The sequence below is a fragment of the Mercenaria mercenaria genome, chromosome 13, assembly GCF_021730395.1.
Source record: "Mercenaria mercenaria strain notata chromosome 13, MADL_Memer_1, whole genome shotgun sequence".
Classification (NCBI taxonomy): Eukaryota; Metazoa; Mollusca; class Bivalvia; order Venerida; family Veneridae; genus Mercenaria; species Mercenaria mercenaria.
In genome coordinates this window covers 51,177,963-51,204,988 of record NC_069373.1, presented here as the reverse complement: position 1 = coordinate 51,204,988, position 27,026 = coordinate 51,177,963, and the positions used below count along the sequence as shown (strand labels likewise).

General features: G+C 34.6%; 1 protein-coding gene across 13 annotated transcripts in view; it reads right to left on the bottom strand.

The window, feature by feature from the left end:
* LOC128547932 (inositol 1,4,5-trisphosphate receptor type 1-like) overlaps nt 1-27,026 on the bottom strand; it is a 181,399-nt gene that overhangs the window by 48,272 nt on the left and 106,101 nt on the right. For 4 of the 13 annotated variants that reach the window (XM_053521831.1, XM_053521833.1, XM_053521821.1 and 1 more), the window contains exons 31-39: nt 26,621-26,746; nt 25,463-25,591; nt 23,502-23,622; nt 19,714-19,737; nt 13,683-13,858; nt 10,823-10,971; nt 10,445-10,556; nt 7,562-7,606; nt 1,202-1,249 (exon numbers count right to left, since the gene is read on the bottom strand). In XM_053521831.1, the coding sequence (XP_053377806.1) occupies nt 1,202-1,249; nt 7,562-7,606; nt 10,445-10,556; nt 10,823-10,971; nt 13,683-13,858; nt 19,714-19,737; nt 23,502-23,622; nt 25,463-25,591; nt 26,621-26,746 (930 nt within the window). Of the gene's footprint in view, nt 1-1,201; nt 1,250-7,561; nt 7,607-10,444; nt 10,557-10,822; nt 10,972-13,682; nt 13,859-17,373; nt 17,389-19,713; nt 19,738-22,197; nt 22,219-23,501; nt 23,623-25,462; nt 25,592-26,620; nt 26,747-27,026 lie in introns of all 13 variants that reach the window. The other 9 variants (XM_053521824.1, XM_053521834.1, XM_053521822.1 and 6 more) reach the window with 8 other exon arrangements.

Here is a 27,026-nt window from a genome sequence, read left to right as displayed (position 1 = left end):
CATCCATTTTGGCAATAACTTGTAACTTTTATAATAATAATTATGAGCCACTCATTTAGTGGCATGTATATGCATCAACTTAAGCAGTTAGTTTTTGCAAAGATTCGTATAGTTTTCATTAAAATTTAAAAACCTTTCATGAAAAGAAACTCTTGTTCTAAGTGAAAAAACTTCACGATTGTGCCAACTACTGCATACGATTAAGATAATTTTTGCGAAACCATGCTTGTTTACGTGAAAAATGAATTATCTTGAAAAAAGATTTTTCTGCATCAAATAATATTAAAAATATCATGAAATTCTTATAAAATTTCAAGAAAAAATCAATATTGCAAAAAATTCAAACTTTACATGAAAATTATATTGCTTTAGTGTATGCAGAATAGGGCAACAAAACGTTTGTTTTCTCAAAAATAAAAGGTTTTCGCATAACATTCTTTTTTTTCATGAAAACAGAAGTTGTCTTTAAGAAGAGTTATCTTTATGCAGTACTGGCCACTGTTTTGACATATACAGGTAGTCTTGATAATCAGATAATATTTTCACGAAAACGTTTTCCTAAAGTCACGAAACTTTATTCAATTTTTTTTCGCAAAAAGTATTTATTTTCTCGAAATTTCAAAAAAATTTAATGAAAGTTTGATAATTATCGCATGCAAAAATATGCCACCATACATTCAGTCAAGGGCTGTTTTTTGTTAATGATAAGCTGCCATGGAGATTTTGACTAACTCCATTTACTATGAAAATGCAAAACATTCTAATCTATAAGCTATGGATGCAGATAGAAAACTTAAACAAGGGTCAAAGAAATTTGACATTTTTCATAAATGAACGTTAGCTTAGCAGAGTGACAGGATGAAGAATTATCTCCCTTGTTAATATGCCCTGTGCGTAACAATTCTGGTGGCCAACAACAACAGTGGCTTGTTTATATATATATTTTGTAACTGCCTGAAAATTTCTACCACGTTATAACCTTAAACAGCAAAAACACAGATTAGAAAAAAGTCAAATATTTAAATCTCTAAATGAAAAATGAAGATTACAATAAAAATGACTATTTCAAGGCGCTGGATGCTGGGATAATATACAGGAAATATCCTTCAATGATTTTACTTACCAAATATATGATACAAAATGCAGATTACATGAAACATGCAATGTGACAATACAAAGCAATGCGACACTGGGATCTTACCCTATGATGGTCATCAAGTTCTTTTTTCGTGAGTGTTTTAATGTCCACCTTTATAAGCATAGCATGATAATAATGATAATAGATGTAGAATAATGAGTGGAAAATGTATACATTGGTGCAAAGGGGTTAACCATTTCAACCCTATATACAACTGTAGACTTTTCTAAATTCATATCATGGGATATTCTACTATGAGATACAGAGGTGAAAAGGTTAGCTTTTGTTTCAGACAATCTTGGAAGATTCAAAAGAAGATGCAAATTTATAACACCAGTTTTACCCCTATAATTCTACAGTAAACTCTTCTAGTTTTACATACTGGGATATTCTACCATATTTTCCGGACAATAAGCCGCTGCACCGTATTGTCTGCAGCCGTATATTTAAACTATATCATAAATAAAATTAAAGGTATAGGCCGCTACCGCATATTGGCCGCGGCCTATACACCACAATGCGACGAACTTGACCATGCCGTATAAAGACTGTCCTCGATAAATAGTCATTGAAGTTGGTTGTATTAACTGTAATCACACTTGTTAATCCGTCGAATGCAGTGAACTGTTAAGTCCGAAATGTAAGTTTTCGTGAGCTGTTTTCGAAGACCCTAGATGCAAAACTGTCCATTCTGTACATTTTACATGATTCTATTGGATGAGCAAAATATGGCTACACTGACGAGGAGAAAATTGTCTGAAATCGATACTGGAGTATTTATATAAGTGCTAGTCCATCTTAAAAAGTTACACCACAGAGTTCAAGCTGCAAGTGGTTGCATATGCTGAAGGGAATGGAATTCTGTCTGCTGGTTGCTACTTTGAGGTATGTACCGGTAAACACTATCTAAATTTAAAGAGTTTCAATCACCAATACATGTTTCAGTTTACATATATATATGTCAATTGTAAATATTTTAAAGATGAAAATGCGTTGTTTATTTAAAATTTCGGCACAACAATGTTTATAAACATGGTAATCAGATTACACATATTTGATGCAGTATCGTTAACTGTTTGTTTGTGTCTATTCATCCTTTGTCTACAGAACAATAGAGATGCGAAACAACTGGGCTAGTTTCACAGTTTGTCTTTTGTTGTCAAATACACGCCGAAATCGTGCAGTTTTTTCCCAGACGTTTATAACTTTCGAGATTTATAGGCCATTGAAAACAGCAAAATAATTTTGAAAATTAATCCCACTTGACGAGCACTTTTAATTTTTTTTTTTTTAGGTTGATGAGAAATGTGTTCATCGCTGGAAACAAGAGAAAGACACACTTGAGTGTCTCCCTAAAAGCCAAATTCCCGAAACTGGAGGAAGATTTAAAACTCTGGATAGAAAGGCCGTGCTGTATCTACTGTACTGAATCGTCTTAGAGCGCAAACTATGGGCAAAGAAAGGGGTCTTGAAGATTTTATTGGAGGCCCAAGCTGGTGTCACCATTTTATGAAACGAAATAATTTGTCAGTGTGCAATCGATTTGTATGGTGCGATTATTACGGGCGTGTAGATTTCACGATACACCCAAAACGGTGGCCAGAAGAAATGAAACCAATAAATATCGTAAATTGAATTTAGACAGCCTTCAAAATGAAAATAAAAAATTTAAACTGTTGTATAGGCCGCATGAAAGGCCCATTCAGAAAAAATCAAATGATGTATTGGCCGCTCGACGCATAGGCCACACCACACCCCTGAAAATTCCACTTTTTTTAACAAATAGGCCGCAGACTATTGTCCGGAAAATATGGTACTTTACTAAAGGGGTGAAAGGGCTCACATTTTTGCAGAAAGTTTCAGAACATTCTAGAGCAGAAGCAAAATGCTGAATGAAGATGACTGCCACAATTATCAAAATAATAACTTTATAATCAGTTTTGATTTATTTCACATGACTGCAAGTTAAAGACATATTACGTGCATCTTTAACAAACAAATGAAAACTTTAAATGCAGAATATTCACATTAAATCTGTCTGACTTGGTAATATATAGAAACTAACTGTATCTAGGGCAGATATCACAAGTAACAGTTATTTGTATTTTTTTAAAAAAAGCAAATTTTTATACTATGGCCAGTTACTACATGTTTTTAACAAATATACAAACCTGCCTATCTGGTGTTTACAAAGATGCTATATAGTAATTGATCATTTTTTGCAATTATGAAGTTTGGGCACAAATCCCTATTACAAACATTTATAATATAATTCAGATCTTAGATGAACAGTAAACTGTTAATACTTGCAACCTTACATAAATCTTTGAATGCAGTCAGTGGTGTAGCCATGGGCTCTACTACTTATCACTGAAGTTACATGGTCAGTTTGAATGCAGTCAGTGGCTCTAATATTTTCACTGAATGCAGTCAGTAGTGTAGCCATAGGCTCTACTACTTATCATTGAATATAAATGGTCAGTTTGAGAGCAGTCAGTTATGTAACCATGGGCTCACTGAAGTAACATGGTCAGTTTGAATGCAGTCAGTGGCTCTAATACTTTCACTGAATGCAGTGAGTAGTGTAGCCATGGGCTCTACTACTTATCATTGAAGTTACATGGTCAGTTTGAATGCAGTCTGTGGCTCTAATATTTTCACTGAATGCAGTCAGTAGAGTAGCCATGGGCTCTACTACTTATCATTGAATTTAAATGGTCAGTTTGAGAGCAGTCAGTCACGTAACCATGGGCTCTACTACTTATCACTGAATTAGAATGCAGTCAGTGGTATAGCCATGTTCTCTACTACATTAAATCTAAATGTCCAGTTAGAATAGTCAGTCAAGTAACCATGGGCTCTTCTACATATCACTGAATCAAAAAGGTCAGCTTGAATACAGTCACTTGTGTAACCAGGGGTTGGACTTACTTATCATTCAACCTCAATGTTTAGTTTGAATGTTGTCAGTGGCTCTAATAGTGTCTTTTCACTGAATGCAGTCAGTGGTGTTGCCATGGGCTCTACTACTTATCATTGAATCTATATGGTCAGCTTAAATGCAGTTAATGGTGTAACCATGGGCTCTACAACTTCTCATTCAATCTAAATGGTCAGTTTGAATGCAGTCAGTTGCTCTATAACTTATCGCTGAATCAGTGCATGGTGTAAACATGGGCCGGACTACTCATCATTCAATCTAAATGGTCAGCTTGAATACAGTCAGTCACGTAACTCTTGGCTCTACTACTTATCACTGAATCTAAATGGTCAGCTTGAACGCAGTCAGTGGTGATACCACCGGCTGGACTACTTATCATTTAATCAAATTATCAGTTTGCATGCAGTCAGCGATGCAGCCATGGGCTGGACTTCTTATTAATGATTGAATCTAAATGGTCAGCTTGAATGCAGTCTGTGGTGTAAGCACAGGCTGGACCATTTCAGCCATGCCATGAGGAAACCAACATAGTGGGTTTGCGACCAGCATGGATCCAGACCAGCCTGCGCATCTGCGCAGTCTGGTCAGGATCCATGCTGTTCGCTTTCAAAGCCTATTGCAATTAGAGAAACTGTTAGTGAACAGCATGGATCCTGACCAGACTGCACGAATGCGCAGGCTGGTCTGGATCCATGCTGGCCGCACACCCACTATGTTGGTTTTCTCATGGCGCGGCTCATTTTATCATTGGTATGTGATTTAAACAATGGAACATTTATCTTCATGTAGCACATGAACTCCTTTTGGACTTTTTTTAGAGCTACAGTAAGTAAACTGTGATTTTCGTAGGTATACTTATATCACTGATAGCTTATAAACCCATCCTAAACCTGAGGTATATATGTGTTTAATGGACATAATACTTAATTGTAATTCTTATCTTCTCTAGTTTTGAGACCCAATCAATGTTCTAATGTGCTTTGTAAAGTTTAAGTTTAACAAAAAACAAACTAAGTTTGCTGCACATCTTAATATCATACCCCAAGATTTCTATGTTAAAAGAAATTAAGATGCACAAACATTTGTATCTGGATTTTTGTATTTACAAGACCAAAGTTATGTCCCAACTGCTTTTAATAAAATGCACAGAAATATATACTAAGAGAGCACCAATAAATTGTTCTCATTAAATAAATAATAAAAACATATTTGCAATGTTAGTTTTTATTATATGTTTTATGTCCCAAATAAATATTTTTTTATTGGTGACATGCAGATGTAGATGTGGATACAATTTGAAGCCTTAAATGAGTTACTGTGTTTCTCCATTTTTCATATACACATTACAATAAATAAATGACATATATATCTGTTTAACCGTAATGATTATTAAAGAAATGGTAGCTTAGAACACCCATGCTAGAGCCAGAGTTTTAGATTTAAGCTGAGCCATTAAAAGAAATGGGTGAAGCAGAGAAAACTAGAAGTGTGTCTACAGGACACTGGTGCCCCCACTTTCTGTCAATGTACATGACTCTAGGTTAAATACTTTCCAAGATATATGCAATGCAACTTTAAAGCATTTTATGTCTATTTTTACTAAGTTAAGGACCATAACTCTTGTCTGTCTGGATAGAATCCAAAACAGACCACCATGTGTACAACTTCACAGGCTATATAAATATCCTCTTTATGTTTTATGACTCTAGAAAAAGAACATTTTGAGATACACCAAACACAAACTTTTATGCCCTAAGTGCATATTTTTGACTAAGTCAAGGGTCATAGCTCTGGTCTTGCATAAAGAAATAAAACAAATCTCACAATAATATTTCTAAATGGTTTCATGATTCTAGGTGAAATATTTTCTAAGATATTTGCAATACTTTTCAGCAATTCATGTCTATTTTTCACTAAGTCAAGGACCATAACTCTGTTCTGGTTGAGTGAAATCCCAAACAAAACACCATGTGTGAAATTTCACATGCAAAATAAATCAATCCCCAAATGTTTTATGACTTTAAATCAAAAACTACTTACTTACTAAACAAACTTGCATCCACTTTACTTATTTTTTGACAAATAAGGGCCATAACTCTGGTTTGACTGACAGAAATAAGTAACAAAATCCCAGGTGCACAACTTCGTACGCTGAATAAATTCTGTGAGGTTTGATGACTTTGTGTCAAAAGGTTTTTGAGATATGCCCCACACAAATCTAGGTGGACGGACAGACAGACAAGTGCAACTCTAAGTACCCCCTCCCCAAAAATTTTTGGGGGCACAACAATGAGCATTTTGACATTTCAACTCTAACAATTAAGATATCACATCAAAAATACTACTAAAATTCACACTGTGGACAAATCTAGCACACTTAAGGGACTCCAAAGCTTGTGAAAATCTGTTAAAAGCCCAACTTGATAGTTTTAGAGTAAAATATTTTACAAAGCTCCTTAAATAACAAGAAACACAACATAGTCAAACCTTTGTTTCATTTTAATCTGGATCCAAATGAAATTTCTAACATAGAGCTAAGAAACTCAAAGGAAAAAATGCAGAATAAAGTAAGAGAAGAAAAACTGAAGGAACAGAATTGTACCGAGGTATTACTGCTCATTGAATGACCACACCTTTGTACATTATTATAGTCTATGTTCATACTTGTAGTATTCCCTCCCCTTCCGAATTTCAAAGTCGGAAACACTAAAAGAATGATTTTAACTTGGTAGAAATACACTACATACTGCTAGACATTTGACAACCACAAACTCAGCAACAATTCGAAAGCACTCAAGTGTACCCAGTTCCCTAACATAAAATCATATCTGACATTTAGTGGAAGTATATTTTCTTTTCTTAGTTTCCAGTAAAAGATGAGTTTGTACTTGAAACATTGTGTGATAAAATGAATATTAATGGGGACAAAGAAGACATTTAATACATCAAGAAATTCTGGTTCCACTTCAGTTTACTTTACAATTATTTACTGCTGTATACATAAAGGAAACAATGCGTCCAAAAAACAGAATGAAACAAGGGTTTGACTTTGTCTTAGGGCTACACTTGATCTTTCATTCAGGTTAAAAGTACTTGAGAGCTTGAATACATCCCAGGCCAACAGGAATTAATTCCTTAATTTTAACCCCCAATTGCCATAAATTTGTTTTGGTATATATTTTCTTTCATTGATACTAATACTAAATTTTGATTTACTGGTAAAAAATGAAAAACAAAATATTCCAATCATCAGAATTTTAACAAAGCATACAAAATTAATAAGAGATTATTCTGAATATTAGGTGTGAATCAAAGTCTAGCCTGCATTATACAAATGTTTGAAATTTTGTTTTTTTACTTTTAAACATGTGGGAATAATTTTTTCGCTATTTCAAAATTTCAAACAGGTGTATATAAATTAATCAGCAACATTTTTATGTTAAGTTAACATGGGTAATCAAATGTTTGTACAAGTATCCTACCCGTTCTCTGGCAATGGCGTGCATATGCATTTCTTTCTTAGGTGGCTGAAATTTATGGTACACACACAAAACTATTAAGTACTAATAAATTCACTGATTCAAACATTATGTTAATATTATTTACAGGGTTCATCAACTGCAGAATCTATTCCCATGTTTTTTTGTTGAATTAAAAAGCATACCCATTAAGTACACATCCGCTGTTAATTTTCTCGAAAAGAAATCACTGGACCACTTAACTGAGTAGACATTTATAAATTACTTTAACAATCAGAAAATAATAATGGCAATTCCCTGTACAAAACTGTTATCATTATTAGTATATAAGAATAACTGACACAATGTCATATTCTTTCAAAACAAAGCCCCATAAATGTTCGCTTCAACAAAATAAATGACATGGACTCTCCAAGTCTCTCAAAAGTGAAATTGATTTCACACTAGTACCTGTCAAACTCAATGATGTGCTTTGTGTAGCGTACATTTTTTTCTAGTAGTAAATTATTCTTGGAAGAGAGAACTACATTTAAAGAGGATCAAACACTGAACCACTTGAGGGTTACGTAGTTATACCAACGAGTTTTAAAACTACTGTCTCTTGTATAATTATACCTTCACAAACCATGACACAGCTAAAACATGTAAAACAGTACATTTTTATCAGAAAAATAAATATTAACACATTTTTTGCCTAGAAAAAAAAATTGAACATGACTAGGTCAAGATGACCTATCATGCATCTGGTGTCTAGTTTATTTATATTAACACCAACAGTATCTCAGTTCAATAAAAAGGGGGTAGTTAGTAAACCAATTTTGTCATAAATTTATGAAAAAAGAAATCAAATTTATTATTTTGGGGTTTTTATAGGGTCAAGAATAGCTTTATATAAAATAGAAGCTTGGGACTAAATAATACATGTGCAATGCAGCTTTAAAAACAAGCCATGTTTCCAAACATATGAATGTATATTGCTAGATTTTCAACTTTTCCTAAAAAAAAAGAAAAAAAAAAGGCAAATACTGTAAAATCATTAATATTCATGGGGGACTACTTTTCATGGATTCTGTGCCTGCTCAATCTATGGAGTTAAATCCCAAAAAGTAAAATTCACATTCATTTTATTTTGGTATGTGAAAATTCCACGGATTCATATCTCCATTAAATGACTTTTCTGCAGAACCATGAAATTTCAAGCTCATGAAATTGAATGATTTTACAGCACTAAGAATGCGGGTTTTTGCCAAAAAAAAGTAATTCTTACGTTGCCATTTTTTGGCAATATTTCACAGAAACAAATATACCCTTTTTGCCCCATGCAGATAACAACTTCCCCATGTGTTAGAATATAGACAGAATGATTTTAGACATGTTGCCTACAACGAAAGCTTTTGGTGACGGCTTTCAAAATTTCCAAATGTATTATCATGAAAAAATCATATTGTTACCTTTGTTCATTAAAATCAGTAAAATTTAAAAAGAGTACATTTCAAATTTTGACAATATATGCTTTTCGAAATACACATGTTAGAACTAGCTTTCCACAGATAATGTTTTCGAAACAGCACATTTTTAAACTAGCTTTTTAGGTAAAGATAAATCTAAAACTTCTTTGTAATTTGGAAATCTTTAGAAAATCTGATGAAAATCTAGCTACTATATTAGCCTAAAATCTTTCAGCAAAACAAACTAAAGTATTCCAGTACAAATCAAATATTAATAAGATTTATCTTCAAATATTTTTTGAAACCTCCAGTGAAATGCCATTACCCTCACACTCAAGGGTGAACTTTTTTTCTGGAAGGACTGTATTTTTAAATCATATTTTTACTTTAGTTGAAATCACACCAAAAACAAAGTCTAGAAAAACCTGCTGATATGAAGTTTCAATTCTTTTTTGGAATTTTTCAATAAAAATAACATCTCCAAAAAAAGAAAGTTAATGTTAGTACAGTGAAACACCGCTCGCTCGAGCATCATGACACGAGTACCCGGGCTTGCCTGAGCAATTCATGTGTTCCCGGCCGATTTCCTTCTATTTTCTATGTGAAATTACCACGACTGGGTCGAGCATCGATAACTTGATCGCTCGAGCATGACATCTGGTCCCTGTGTATTAATTTACTCTTTGTTGCTTCTGGCAAACTCGAGCAGAGGTGTCAAAATTTTTCACACCTTCGGTGGTCAGAATTTATCGGTTAATTTAAAATTTCCACACACCGTGAGAATTGCGTGGTCTATTCTACGACTATCCTAAATGTTTGTTTGACGGTATATTTGATCTGATAATGAGATTAATTATTAATAAAAGGTTGAACAAAAGTTTTATTGATCAGATATAGTTGAATTACTGATTACTTAAATCTTCTTTTGTGTGGAGACTGTCATGAGATCTTAGTATTTAATCAGCAGTTGTTTGCACGCAAATGAAGGAAATAATATGGCCTTTTCATAAAATTGAGACGATAATTTTGACATGCACTTGTTGATAAATAAAAATAAAAAGTCCTAGTTGTTTCTTCGCATGTGCCATTTACAAATTACGTATTGAAACGTCTATCATAGATAATGTTTGTAATACGTTTTAGTTTTTTTAAATGTCACAAGCATATTATTATTACGCATCACCATTTACTCTGCAAATGGTCGCGATGACAATTGATATTGGTAAAACAAACTTCAATTTTCTTCTTATGTTGGTCAATGTTCGAGTCGCTCGAAACCATGGATAACTCGAGCATTTTGCTCATCCCCTTGCAACCTCAAGCGAGCAGTGTTTTACTGTATATTAAGATCTGAAAATGGCTGTTTCGCTTGGAAAGTTTCAAATACACCAACACTCTATTTCATTTGTTAGAAAGTTTAGTTTCAAAAGTAATATACCTTATCCCCATAGTCGTTTTCAAGCTTCATCATTTTCTTAAGCGTTTCTAAGACCTGGATGCAGAGTTTCTCCTGCTTTTCTTCTAAAAGCTTCTCTGTGTGCCTGATCAGTCTAAAAATAGAGGTTATACATCTAAACCTGTATTAAACAGCCAGCCAAAGGATTGACACAATGTGGCTGCTTAAGGCAGTTGGAAATTAGAAAAAAATGTTAATTTTGCCCAAGCAGGACTGGAATCCATGCAACATAGAGGCAATGTGATATGACAATTAGGCTACTTGTCAATAGTATCCACAATAGGCAGAAAGAGAAATCTGCTTATTACACCTGTAAATTGTATTTATCTACTTATTACATATTATATAAAATGTTTGTACCTTGAAATGAATCCACCGCTTTCACACTTCTTACGTTCCTCTGTTCCAGCTGCAAACAGAAGGTCAGGCTGGTGCAATACATCTACCAACACAGACAACTCTGCTTGAACAAGGGGAGCTAATTGGTCTTCCAGTAACACCACTATATCCTGAAAATTTCAAAGTAATGAAATATATTTTCAATGACTATAGATTGCAAAATAGTAATGTTTGTGGGAGCTAAATTGTTAAGAACTAAAGGAAGAAATTGCGGGAGAGTTAACATGCTTCATGAAATGGTATCCATTTTTTCTCCCTAAATAGGTTTAGATACTGAAGTATATCTGCTGACAATATTATAATCTATTGTTTCTGAAATAAGGTTATTCCTTGATTTCTCTTTCATTATTTATAAGAAAATGCAATTTATACTATACGTCATTCTAAATAACTTTCAAAATACTTTCATCACATTTTTGAATTTATCACAAAAAGAAAGATTTTGATAGGTATAACTGTTAATTTCAGCCATGTTGGGCTATGGACATCAAAGTTTTAAAATTTCAATTTTTAACTTTACAAAACACAACATAACCATATCCAGCAACTTTTACATGTAAATTTGTGATGTATTTTGAAATTCAAAAAAAAATTCTACTATTACCCCTGAAGACCTCTAGAATAATGTGTGACATATATATGCATGTCTTGCAGAATAAAGCTATAAAACCCACTGTTACAGATTTAGTAGATCAAACAGTAGAAATATATATTAACAAGTGACAGGAGGGGGAAAATATAAATGAGTTCCTTAGCATACTTGACATTTTGTCATACATCAGATATGTAAGTTACATATAAATATATATTAGAAACTCGGTATCTCTATTTCCGAGGGACCGAGCGTTTTTCAAGATAACTGAAATCCAACTTAAAATGATATTGTGAGGCATGAGGCCTCACGACCTTTTTTGATGCAATTGTTTTGCATTGTTTTTACGGCCTATGGGTAGTTTTTATTTTTGATGTTAAAATTGTCAGGCTATCTGTCAGCTACTTTTTAATCACAGTTCATTGTTCTGTAACATTTCCAGACATTGACTGATAACCAGTCGCATTGTTAAATTGTTGTTTACTAAATTATATTTCAAAATGTTAGAACTCTACTTATGTCATGCTTGTGTCAGTTAGTGAAACTGTAATTCTAGCTTTTTCACAGGGATTTTCTATAAAAGTACGCAATGTCAGCCTGAGTTATTCAACAGTTCAATCAACAATCACCTGCTGTATTAAATTAGATCGATGTTTTCATGTAATGTCCATTGTTGACTTTGTAAAACTTCATAAAAGTTTATGTCAGTTGAAATTTTGACAGTTGTCAACCATCTTGGATTTCTGTACGTATGCACCGGGTGACTAAATCTCTGTTTAGGCGGACCGAAATCGCTTCATATTCTGCAGAAATAGTTAACTTTTATTGTCAAGTATTTGATATTTAATACTTGGCATGTAGTGTTGATTCGTAGCGTTCTATATTTTCTATTATTTATTTTTGTCCGACTTTGTTTGTTTACACTAGTTTAGAGGTTAAGCTCCGCCTTATTTGCATATAAGGAAATGTTCGTATCCCGAATGACGTCATGGTCGGCCGAAGTAAGTTCGTAGCATCAACTCGGTTACGGACCTGTCCGGGTATTTCCGACTTTGACCTTATTCAGACTAATTTAGATTCTGGTATTCATCCTCATTTGCATACCATGCATACCACAAAGGTTAATTATTAGAACGCTAGAATCATGACTTTGCCTCCGTCTCTCGTACTGAAAGGCTGTTTGTCAGTTTGTTCTTAGACATTTTTTTATTTACGCTTCTAAAACCTATACGAATTATTCAAACTTTGAAACTGCACGGCACTTATTATCATTAAATTATACAGTTATATTTATTAGCAGTATTTGGCTGTTTTTCTCTTAGAAAACTCTGTAATTTTACAGTTGGTTCTCGGTCCGCCTGCTACACGACTTTTGCCTAATATTTTCATGGTTTATATTTCATTACTGATTATTTTATTCAGTTATAATTAATAGTTATTGTTAAGGCTTCCCATAAATAAAAGTTGTTTGAAGCCGAAAGGAACGTTGTCAGTAGTTTATTTTAAACTTTGAAATAAATTTGAACTCGGGCGCTACCAGCCTTTGAACTCGGGCGTTGCCAGCCTTTTAACTTGGGCGCTACCAGCCTTGTCTTGGGCGCTACCAGCCTATAGGGTCGCGACCAGACCCTAGTTTAGTCTACATATTGCTTATCCCTGAACAATGAATAACCTTACAGTATGGTAATTGGTGGACTCAGTCCACTGACTGTAGTCCCCTTGCCCTTGGTCTGTTTACATTTAACATTCTTTTTACCCTAACCCAAGTAAAGTACAGTGACGGGGGCGGGGGCACTACAATATTTTGTGCATGGGTTTTTGGGACAGGACTTGAAAATGTCTTCGAGATGAGCGAGTTTGAGATATAGAGTTTCAACTGTATATTAGAACACTTGAGCCGCACCATGAGAAAACCAACATAGTGCATTTGCAACCAGCATGGATCCAGACCAGCCTGCTGTTCGCTATCGGTTTCTCTAATTGCAATAGGCTTTGAAAGCGAACAGCATGGATCCTGACCAGACTGCGCGGATGCGCAGGCTGGTCTGGATCCATGCTGGCCGCAAATGCACTATGTTGATTTTCTCATGTCGCGACTCACTTCATTCCCGATAACCAGAGAATAAATGTAACTCAAAGTTTAGCAGTTTTATGAAGTGATCATCACACAGTTTCAATTGTTTTAGGTTATGCTTCTAACCAAACTTTTTGTTAAGGTTGTTAACATACCTGAAGTCCTTCTATGATATTTTTATAGTCCCGTGACACTAAGGCCACAGATTCCCGTTTTTGTCGCTGACCACTCAGCCATTTTGCCGTGTGCTTCTTCATCATGATAGACTTCTCAAACATCGAGTGGACCTGCGTATCTAAGTCAGACGGGATTGCGATTCCGCGATTCTTTGCTGCAAGATAAAAGTTCTTCTTTCTAGTATCATAATTATTCTTGCAACATTCCATTGATTCAATCATATTAGGTAATTCTGAAGCCTAAAAAATACAAAATTAGAAACAATAACAGATTTTTCTAAAATGATAAAATAAAGAATATATTTGACTGTAAAGACATTGTGAAATTCTACTTTTGAAACCTTTATCTAACAAACTCTAACAAAAACATGCATGTTAGATTCACAAAAATTGGGGGAGGGAATGTCGGATATGAATTGGAGCCGCGCCATGAGAAAACCAACAGTGCGTTTGCGACCAGCGTGGATCCAGACCAGCCTGCGCATCCGCGCAGTCTGGTCAGGATCCATGCTGTTCATTAACGGTTTCTCTAATTGCAATAGGTTTTGAAAGCGAACAGTGTGGATCCTGACCAGACGGCGTGGATGCGCAGGCTGGTCTCGATCCATGCTGGTCGCAAAGCCACTATGTTGGTTTTCTCATGGCATGGCTCATTTATTCTCTGGCTGAACACTGCAGGATGCATTTGCAATAATTCTCCAATGCAATATACTATTAATTTTTATACTATTCATTCCACAAACAAAAACAATTTCCAAATAAAAATTAAAACTCGGAACAGTATCAATAACTACATACGAAAAATACAAGTTTGACGAAAAACCGAGCAAAATAAATCTATAACCACAACCCTAATATATATGATGATATATGGCAAGTGTAAAACGAAACAAAAAACAAAAAACATTTGCAGTGACATCAACCTCTCTTTGGTATATTAGGTGCTACTGTTACCCTTAAGTATCCAACAACCTTTTACATCATGTTATTTTCCTTAAATATTAAAAAAATATCATAGGATATAGGTAGAGAAATCCTGTTCCAAATAATATTTCATCTGGGAACAAGCAGAGGGAAGTAACTGGGATCTGATATTTTCGAGCAGTGCATAGATGTGTACAAATTATCTCCCTTGTGCAGACATTTCTTTGCCACATTATTCAGACAATAGGGCTCAATTAATACCATTTTTCCAAAATAAAATGAAACTTTTAAACCTATAAATCAAAACTAAATGTTAAATTTGTAAAATTTCAATGCTGTCCTTTTAATATTTTCCAACATGCCTATTCTCAAAAATGTTTTATTTAGCATTTAAACCATTGTACAAAGTTTCAGCTAAGCATTAAATACCAGTTTATCTGATTCATATTTTAGAAAAGAAGAATTTTCCACAGCAAACCTTTATCATGCAACAGCCCTATGTGTCTGTAAAATACAGGAAAGAAACTGTGCAATACTAGTAGTTATCCTTTAGATACATTAACAGAGAACACTTTGTATAGTAGTTATCTCCCTTATAACAAGGAAGAGTTGCAGCCCATTCTGAAAAAAAAAACCAACATGTATTCCCTTTACAATACCAACTGTATAACTGATAGAGAAACTGAGCCATTGTGTATTTTTTTTTTGAAAAAAAAAAAACACTAAACAAACTTTAAGAAAACTGTTTAGGCATCATACATTCCCAAACAAGAGTTGTACCCATTTACCTAAGTTCAACTGGCTCACCTGCACAGTAAAAAGAGAGTGCTGTCACAAGGATGGTAAATAAAAAAGTCTGTACTTACTAGCTATTTCAGCTTTAGCAAAAAGATATTGAGATATTTTAAAAACAAAATACTGAACTCATCACAAACAACAAACGGCCATACTAAATTAGATAATCAAGTTCACAGTTTACTTTGCCTTTCATGTTCTTGGATTTTGTTCATTTTTTATTTTTAGTTTTTAAGCTCCTGCAGGCACCTGGGTAGGTTCAATGACTTTCGCAAGCAAGCTGGACAGCTTCCTCACATGAAAGAATTCTACATCTTATGTTAGGTTTCATAACCCAAGCTGTGCAGAGCTATTGATTAAAAGCCATTGGCCTTAACCACACAGCAATGGAGGCCACCTGTCCATTTTTGAAATATTACATTTTTGGCTAAACCCTTATCATGCTGGACATGATTGATTCTGCCTTTGCGACTTGTGCATCCATGCAGTCTGATCATGATCTGCACTGTTCGCAATTCAGTCAATATCTTTTTGGTAAGCACCCCTTTTAACAGTTAATGGTACTGTCCAAATTGAAAGATGGACAAGTTCATTATAGAAATTTAGCAGGGTAAGGGTTAATCAGTATATGAGTATTATTTCAAGGCCAGAATGATATATTTAAACACTTACTATATGAATCACAAAATCAATAAGTAATAAAGTGTGAACTTAATCACTCTAAAGAAGTTAACACAAACACTAAATAACTTTACAAAAAAAATCTTGCAAACTCTGAGTAAACAGCTTATTGAGTCTAACTTTTAGTCAATAAAATAACTTCAGCTTATCTAACAACCAACATACAGATGACCTGTGCGTTTCTTCGGACATATAAAAATTGGTAAACAACAGGCAAACAGTCACACAAAACCTCATTTTGGTTGAGCTATACTATTTACCTTATTAAGGTACTGTCAAAGCAGAAATTTTCATGAGGGTTTAATTTTCGCTATGTTTGCGAGGCCCTACATCTCGCAAAAATTAATCCTCGCGTAAACATTCACCATTAGTATGATTCAAATTCAAGTATGAAACCATTTTTACAATTTCGCGAATATTAAACCTCGCAAACATACTAAAAATTCAAAATCGTGAAATTTTGACCCAGCGAAAATATACGCTTTTACAGTAGTAAGCCCATAACGCCAATTGGCAATTTCTTTTTCAAATTACACCTTCTAATATTTCAAGGGTATTTCTGGTCTTTTTTTTTATAAATACAAGTACATAGAGGATATTTGTTTGTTTCAGTGTAAGACTGAACTATCTTTCATAAGTAAACACCAGATGCAATATTTTCACGAGGCATAACCACGAATGAAAATGTAAGATATGGTGTTCATGAGTGAAAGATATTTTGATTCTTACAATCATGTAAAACAAACAAATTTTCTTTTTATTCCATGTTTTGACTAAATTTATCCATTTTATACTTTCTTACCAGAGATATATTTCACTTTTAGATTAATACTAAATTTTCGATAATTCTTTGAAAAACATGAAATAAATGGAGATCAGTACCAGCTGGAAAGGCCAAATCTGCAAATGGAGAATAAAAAGCCAATCAGAAATTGCCAAATTGTCCTTACGGATCAACATCTTCAATAACCACAATCAGATACAATGTCAAAGCACTGGGGTACTATTAATAGTACAATTCACAGTAAACGCAACAGTCTTTTTTAAAACATTTAACAACTTTCTAGCAACACAGCAAACACTGAACCTATTCCTTAAATGAAAATATACGGCAAATACATTCTTTTTTTTTACATAATTTAAGATTTGGAATATTAAATTCCTTGTAATATCCTTTTTGTGGTACAAAATAATATGTACCACAAATTTAATTTTCATCGAAGAAATAGATTCAAACCAAACTTTTAAAAGCATTTCAAAACATTCTCACCCTCAAATTGTACAGCTACAAAACACAACATGCATGTAAGCGAGAATGCATTTTTTTCATGCTAAAATGGCCAAAAATACTAGTAACATAATCATAAACAATGATTACTCATCATTTATGTCCATGCCCCAAGATTTCAAAATGGAGTATGGAAACCATTCTAGAATGCAACCGTGCTACTGGTCGATTTAAAGATTGTACAAGTGGACAACCAATCAAATAGTGGTTATTTTTAAGACTGGTCTTCAAATTTAGCTTCATAATCTAGGATCCTGATATGTTTATTATTCATTTGCATCAGTTGATAAATTTCATAGCTTATGTTTAATTTTCTTTGGTTAATATTAATGTTACAGTATGAAAATTCCTTGGCATCAGATATGAAGGGACTATTAGCCTAATCTTAGAAAGGTTTCAATTTCATACTTGACTGTGTCGGGAGTGCACTATGCTTGCGGGAAATCTACACCCTAACCTTTAATATTGTATGGGTACACCATTTTATATAAAACTTTCATGTATGGGTACACCATTTTATATAAAACTTTCATTCTTTATTTCAATATAAGTCTAATGTGTCAATTAAGAACATGACAATTTTCAGTTTAGCTCTACACATTCAAAATGTACTTGTAAAGGTAAAGTCTGAAGTTTTAAATTTACCTGTAACAATTTACTACACATATAGTTACACATACTGAAATAATAAATTCTCTTCTTTAAACTTGCAAACTGCAATATGTAAAATACTAGGACAACAACAGAAATTGGGTCATTTTCATTTGTACCAATATGCAACAATTAACCTATCACCCCTACTGGTTTAAATGGAACAATCTACTACAGAATATTGGGAAGGAATAATTACAATAACAAAGAAATAAATCAAATTAATATGAAACTCATATTCTGGGGTTAATATACATTCATCAAATACATTCTAAAATCAGGTCCACCCTCAAGCAAAAAACTAACAATACTTAAAAAAAACTGCTAAAATTGCTTCAACAGATGAACACTACTTCACACATGTAAAACATCTGCATAATCTGGCAATCATCCCATTGTAAGCAGCAAACACAATGAAATATTTGCATAACCTGGCAATCAGCCAATTTTAAGCTGCAACTACAATAAGATATTTGCATAACCTGGCATTCAGCCACTTTTAAGCTGCAACTACATTGAAATATTTGCATAACCTGGCATTCAGCCAATTTTAAGCTGCAAATACAATGAATTATTTGTATAACCTGGCAATCAGCCAATTGTAAGCAGCAGATACAATGAAATATTTGCATAACCTGGCAATCAGACAATTCTAAGCTGCAAATACAATGAATTATTTGCATAACCAGACAATCAGCCATCTGTAAGCAGCAGATACAATGGTGTTGGTGACATGATTAATGAAAAGGGTGGCAAAAGACAATGCCTGTTTCTTTTCACATACATTAGGCAAAAACTTGGGCTCTTAATATCTATTAGATCATTCTGAACATATGTACTACGAGTTACAGTGTTTGCACATTGTGCTAAATTTATTTGTTAAACATACTTAATTGACATTCAGCATAGGGAAACATACGTAAACTACAGTAAAACACTGCTCACTCCAAGCCAAAAGGGTATGAGCAAAACGTTCAAGTTAAAAACGACCATGATCACATGGATTGCTTGCTCAAGTCACTGATGCTTGAGTGAGTAATGTTTTATTGTATTTTCAGTAAGTGCTTCCTGTATGCCAACTGTAATGGATTAGGTATAAGCTTTTCAATTATCATCTCCACCTTACACAAGTTTTCCAACTCATTTTTACCAAATTTTCAATGATCAAAATATTATATTTTTAAAATGTAATTTTTCTTGTCCTCACTGCAAATAAAAGGAAACTTGCCGAACAATTTAAAACAGGATGTTATAGGATGGTATTACAGCTCTGATGATGATAACCACAGTCATGTGACTTACGATCTTTCTATTTATTTTGGAGAAGGAAAAAAAGAAGTCTTATGCATGAGGAAAACAACAGCAACAACTTTAAAAAACATCACCAGCCAAACTTAAGCATAATAAGAACTTAGTTTTTATTGGTATTAAGTATATTAAGCATAATTATTATAAGAATTTAATCTGCTAATTTTCAGAAATCTTTTAACTGCCATTACCACTTAATAACATGATATTCCTTAAAGCTTCAAACGTATAAAGGCGGCGACACAGATGCAGTCTTGAGTCATGCAATTTCATTTTCTGCATGGACAAAATACTTGAAGCCAAACGCACTTTTGTTCGGCACCATCGAATAAAAGAGTAATAAGAGCTCTTAAAATACTTAACCTATCAAGTGAGGCTTTGCTGTATCTGGGTAAAATGGCAGGAAAATATATTTTAGCAACATAAAGATAAAAAGGAGATAAAAATTTGCTGAACCTACTTTGAAAAAACTTAAAATAAGATTGAATTTACTATGCTTCTGTTAAAATGGCAATGAACTTTCAATACAATTTATAAACATGCATTCTGCAACTGATGAAGCTGAAAAAAATAATTTTTCAGCATGAATCAAATTTAATTACTAACACCAGCATCCTGTTTGAAAAGAAACTGAATTTTTGACATGTCATTTATTTGTGGCTCATTTAAATAAAAATGAATAAATTACAGTGGTTCTTAGAAGATGACATGTCCTTCTTTGCAGCGAATGGATTATGACAGCTAAATAAACTAGAAATTGCTTTTGTAAAAAAGCACATGTCTCCCCCAATGCAAAGTCCTATCGGCAAGAAGTCAATAGGGGTCAGGAGCGAAAGTCAAAGAGACACTGATGGTTGGCTGCAATAGGGATCATCTACAGTCAACCCACTAAATTTCAACACTACTGGCCTAGCGGTTCTCAAGTCACTGTTCAGGCTCCTGTGACCTTGACCTTTGATCAAGTGACCTCAAAATAAATAGGGGTCATCTACTCTGCATGTCCAATCATCCTATTAAGTTTCAACATTCTAGGTCAAGTGGTTCTGAAGTTATTGATCGGAAATGATTTTACATGACCAGGCCCCTGTGACGTTGGCCTTTAATAGAGTGACCCCAAAATCGATAGGGGTCATCTACTCTGCATGTTCAATCATCCTATGAAGTTTCAACATTCTGGATCAAGAGGTTCTGAAGTTATTGATCGGAAATTGTTATCAATGTTCAGGCCCCTGTGACCTTGACCTTTAACAGAGTGACCCCAAAAACAATAGGGGTCATTTATTCTGCATAAACAATCATCCTATGAAGTTTCAACATTCTGGGTCAAGTGGTTCTCAAGTTACTGACCGGAAATGGTTTTCAATGTTCAGGCCCCTGTGACCTTGACCTTTAACGGAGTGACTCCAATATCAATAGGGGTCATCTACTTTGCACGTACAATCATCCTATGAAGTTTCAACATTCTGGGTCAAGTGGTACTCAAGTTATTGATCAGAAATGGTTTTTAATGTTCAGGTCCCTGTGACCTTGACCTTTGACAGAGGGACCCCAAAAACAATAGGGGTCATGTACTCTACATGACCAGTCATCCTATGAAGTTTCAACATTCTGGGTCAAGTGGTTCTCAAGTTATTGATCGGAAATGGTTTTCAATGTTCAGGCCCCTGTGACTTGACCTTTGACGGAGTGACCCCAAAAACAATAGGGGTCATCTACTCTACATGACCAATCATCCTATGAAGTTTCAACATTCTGGGTCAAGTGGTTCTCTAGTTATTGATCGGAAATGGTTTTCAATGTTCAGGCCCCTGTGACCTTGACCTTTGACAGAGTGACCTTAAAATCATTAGGGGTCATCTACTCTTCATGACCAATCAGCCTATGAAGTTTCAACATTCTGGGTCAAGTGGTTCTCTAGTAATTGATCGGAAATGGTTTTCAATGTTCAGGCCCCTGTGACCCTGACCTTTGAAGGAGTGACCCAAAAATCAATAGGGGTCATCTATTCTTCATGACCAATCTGCCTATGAAGTTTCAACATTCTGGGTCAAGTGGTTCTCTAGTTATTGATCGGAAATGGTTTTCAATGTTCAGGCCCCTGTGACCTTGACCTTTGACCCCAAAAACAATAGGGGTCGTCTACTCCAGCAGCCCTACAACCCTATGAAGTTTGAAGGTTCTAGGTCAAATGGTTCTCCAGTTATTGCTCGGAAATGAAGTGTGACGTACGGACGGACGGGCGGACGGACAGGGCAAAAACAATATGTCTCCCCCAGAGGGGGGAAGACATAACAAAACATCTTAGTATACTTTCTGATATAATGAGCCTACAAAACAGAAGCCCAACTGGTCTTCTCAAGAAACCTAAATAGAAATGGATAAGTTACTTTTTCATCTATATATTTTAAAAGCAATAATATTCTCACAACAGGACAGGGAAGCAAGACACCATGAGATTTCCATTGCCACAGCTACCAACACGGCAGCTGCCAGTCAATGCAGTCAGATCTAACGCATTATTAAGTTACCAAAGACTGGGCAAATATAACCAATAGTATCAGTAACTGCCAAAGAGAATGCGCAGAGTTATCTGGAATTTCAGTATCATTTAAAGGCAGCTACTGTATATCATATAAAGGCAGATGTATAGTTACTAATCCATTCTATTCAAATCCTTGGAATACCTAATCAATCCTGCATATATGAATGCATTAGTGCAGCTAAACTGAATAATCATTCCTTATTTTTTTCTCTGATGCATGTCCAGGTAAAATTTTAGCAAACGTTCTGACAATTAACATAGCAACTTTCAGGAAAATAGGGCAAAACATTGCACTCGCAACTCACTTGGATCGAACTGAGTACTAGCTGTAAAAGAGCAATAGATTACGGTACAAAAAAAGTAGGTGCAGACACTAATGACTGAGACAGTCAGTTAATTCATCAGCATTCGTAATTTCATAAATTTCAATGTCTTACATGAAACATTTGGAATTATTTTCTCTCTCTTAATTACATGCAATTTTAAAATTCTAACTTCTAGAATACATAGTTGAACCTGTCTTTGCAGCCACCTATATCAAGCAGTCATTTGCCTTAAGCCAGTCAGCTTATTTCACACAAATACACATTTTATTCTAATATCAACCTGTTTAAAGCAGCCATGTTATGGAATTCCTTTGACTGGCTGCTTTGTACAAGTTTAGCTGTATGCAAATTCTATCAGAAACATTTTAATCCATTTTTTTCAAGAGTTTTGTACAGTAGAAAATAAAGTTAGTTTATTTAATGCAAAAATTAAATTTTGAGAGCTGAACAGAAAACTGTCTTAAGTTGTTCTTTAAGTTCAGTGAGTTATGACGATTTTCTGTTCAACCCTCGAAATTTATCATTAACAATGGCCACTACTATCATGCTATTAGCAAGCTATGCCTTGTAACTACAGTAATGGAAGCAACCAATAAGCATAACTTTAACCGCCCCCAATTTTTTTCCCATTTATTTGTCATTTCCTTTAAACCTTTATCAAAGACAGGGCCTCTAACAAGTTCAGGATTCAATGATAATTTGTACCAAATTTCAGGGAAATTTTGACACAGAACTAATACTTTTTTTTGGCACCTCATTATATTCCTCAGTAGCCTTTCAAGATAATGCTTTATAATGGAAATGATATATTGTTTTCTGAAACAATTGTTAATTTTCAGGACACTATCCTCCCATTAAGTAACATATAAAAAAAGTTTTAAAAGAAAAATTAAGACATTTCAAAAAAAAAAAATCCCAACATAACTGAAGAACTAAACAATATTTAACATTGACAGCATTTATTCATAGTTGAGAGTAAATGGTTAAACAAGAGAAAAGAGAGCAAATTTTTAAAACTAAAATAAATAGTGCACTACAATACATTAGTAACTCTTAGTCAATAATGTGTCTGTGAAATGAAAAATATCAGTTTCATTGAATCTGACCAAAACTTTTCATAGTGTTTGTTCACTTATCCCTAAGACAGAAAGAACATAAAAACTTAATACATTGATACAATTGCAAAAGAAAGGATTATGTATAACTAAGAAGAATTAATTTCTAAATGAAGCTATGCAATATACAAATGTAGGTATATTTTATGTGGTATATTGGCTACCTACCTATATTTGATAATGTCTTGATGCAGTCTTGGACGCTCAAGTTTTGCGGACCCGTAAGCCACGAGCAATGCGATAGTCTAAATGCTCCCTGGAGTAACTTCACAAACATTGGTTGTCTAGACTGTAAACATTGGAAGAAAAACATACATAATTATATAATAACATATCACTTTATTCTACAGTAATACAGCAATCACTCAAAGTTACAAAGGACAAGTAATATGCTAGAATTATCCATGGTTTCAAACCATTCAACTAAAGACAATATGAGCCATGCCATGAGAAAACCAACATAGTGGCTTTGCGACCAGCATGGATCCAGACCAGCCTGCGCATCCGCGCAGTCTGGTCAGGATCCATGATGTTCACTTTCAAACCCTATTGCAATTAGAGAATCTGTTAGCAAACAGCATGGATCCTGACCAGACTGCTCGGATGCGCAGGCTGGTCTGGATCCATGCTGGTCGCAAAGCCACTATGTTGGTTTGCTCGTATCGAGGCTCATATAAGAACAGCCAGAAACCACACCAATTTCACTAGCAAACCTGGTTGAGCCATAGATGCTGGAGCAAGCTACATTTCACTGTAATTTATTTCAGCTATTCTCTGACTAATGACTGAACTTAATTTGAATCTCTCTCAAGTCTACTTAACTGAAAAACAAGAACTGGCTTCTAAAAGGGATATTTTGTCAGGACCCTGGTGGCATCCAAGTGAAGTAACCAATCACCTTATTCACTGCACCAGCATGTACTTCAGAAAATGAGATAAGACATGGGGATGGTTGCAAGCAATTTTATTGCTCCTCTAAACGTAACAATTCTGACAGTTAATGCTTTTACATTTCAAATACAAAAAAAAAAAGATAATAGGTAAGGGTAGATTTCCCAGAAGCACAGGGCACAGCAAACATAGGCATAAATAGAAATGACTAAAAATCAATGTATCAGACAGGACCCTTATGATTTCCATGAATTCTTTTCATTGCTTGGTTTGAAGTCACATTCGATGGTGATGTATCACTTCTATAGGCTGAAGATTAGGTAATTTTCAGGATGGTTTTGTTTTCACTAATATTTGTGAAAAATGCCACATGCCATTTCAAAATAATGTGTGAATATTAGTACATAAGTCCTAGAACACAAACACTCATGTTTCATAACATCTTAATGCTGCATACTATTTTGTCTTTTTTTGGGGGGTGTGGGAGGTTAACATCACACCAACACAATCATAGGTCATACAATGACTTTCCTGCTTTTTGTCATAGAGGAAGACCGCAGGAGAATTCCGGGTATTGTTTCATCAAAGGCAGGCACCGCAGTAGAACCATCAACCTTCTGTAAGCCAGCTGGATGCCTTCCTCACACGAAGAATTCTATGCTACAAGTGAGGCTTGAACCTACATCAGTGAGAGGCAAGTGATTTGAAGTCAGGGACTTTAACCACTCAGCCACAGAGGCCCCTGCTGTTAACTATGAAATCACTAAATAATGCCAATGTGAAAGCTACCCAATCTACAGTAGGACCACCTATATTTCACAAGCAAGCTGGATGACTTCTAACCTAGAAGAATTCTCCTGTCAAAGCTAAACCTAACAGTAAGGCAGGGCAGGTGGCTGTTCTTATATTTAAGCTTATTTACAGTCACCATTCGTAACTCCTCCAGAAGACTTTAGTTGAAGGATAGTGCACGATGCAGAATTTTACCCTCCAATTCCAGAAGCTTTTCTTTTTTCAGTTCTTTTACATGCCTGGTGTGAAGCACCCATGCACAGTACTCTCATCCCAATGTTAGTTATCTTAGCCAGAAGGGAGGGGAGATCAAATTCAAAACCCCTTGTTTCATATTCAGTGAGTGTTACCATTGGGTCACTGTGTCCACTCTGCCAAAGCTCAATATTACAGCAGGTAGGGGCAAGTTGTTTAAATGCATACAACTTCACATATGAACAAATTACCTGTATAGTAGTGCTCTGGTCAGAAAATGGAGAGTTGAAGAATGTAGATATAACACTCATCACTGTGATTGTAACATAGTTCTCCAGTGCTGTATCAGCGTGTTTACGATCATTTGTTGCATTTGACACCTGAAATTATAATAAACATCCATTTACTTGGCCAAGAGTGCATTATGCTCTTAACTGAAGCATGTACTCATTAATTAATATCAATTAATATACAATGTACATTAATTGCAATGACAAAGCATTTTTCTTGAAACAAATATATTTTACATCAGTTATAGAGTTTACAATCATGGCAGATTTACAATTTAATTTTGACTCCCTTGGGTTTCTCATCAACTGTAACAGCAAATTTAGTTAAAACTTACACATCCACTTAAATCACACAACAAGATTTACTTGGAACTACAGTACATGGAGAACTAACTAGAGATTTATTGACCTACTGTAAGTCAGCTGTACAGCTTCCTCACTGTGAACAACTTGATTTTTTTTTGTCGGGTTTAAGTTTATTTATTTATTTATTTTGGTTTTACGGCGCACCAACACAGTATAGGTTATATGGTGCCAAACAGGACTACAAACTCTGGTTTCATATCTCATTTACATCGAAATAAAAACATGAGTTATGGAATCAAAATTTGCACACCTGCTGGAATCACAGAGTTACAGCAAAACCAAGTGTTAAGACCCTATTAGTCACCTCTTACGATCATGCAAGGGTAAGGCAGTGTTTCAAATTATTTTCATACACAGATCATCCCAGAACCACATGGGGCATCGGGTTTAAGAGTCAAACTGATACATTTAAAGTTATACAGTGATTTTTCTAGCTTTTCATGGTGGATGAAGACCCCAGGTGCCCCTCAAGATATTGTTTCACTCATGGACGGCACCAGAGTAAAACCATCAACTTTCTGTAAGCCTGCCGGATGGCTTCCTACATGAAGATTTCTACTCTTCATTGTGAGGTTTCCAACCCATATAAGTAATAGGCAAATGGTTGGAAGCCAGAAACCTTGGCAATGGAGGCCCCTACAATATGAAGGGTTTCAACATGCCAAAAGGACACAGTTAATGAATCATTTATTAGGCAGCATTACGCTTTACTCAAGACAAGCATGCCAATGTCTAACAAACTGCTATACTTACAAAAGCCATATCGAGGAGAAAGTTTTCAAACAATGTCCACATGTGACTGCTGGTATATATCTCCTTCATTTCCACCTCTGTATCAATATAACAGTGGTTCAGAAAGTTTATGTATGCTGACTTCACCTGCGGGTAAAAAGAGTAACTGTAACTATGATGTACGAAAAGACACAATATGAAATAAAATTGTGACTAGACAAGAGCTCTGGAAAGTGAGACTGAAACTTTAACATATCTTCAATGGTACAAAAACTGAACTTGTACTAGATTATAAAATTTTGATTTAAACTGGCTGATTCTCTTAATAATTTATCATCAGTGCTGTACTGTATCTACCCTAGTCTCAATGTATTTCACCTAAATGAGATTCATCTTTAGTCACAGCTAAAGAGCATTATTAAACAAG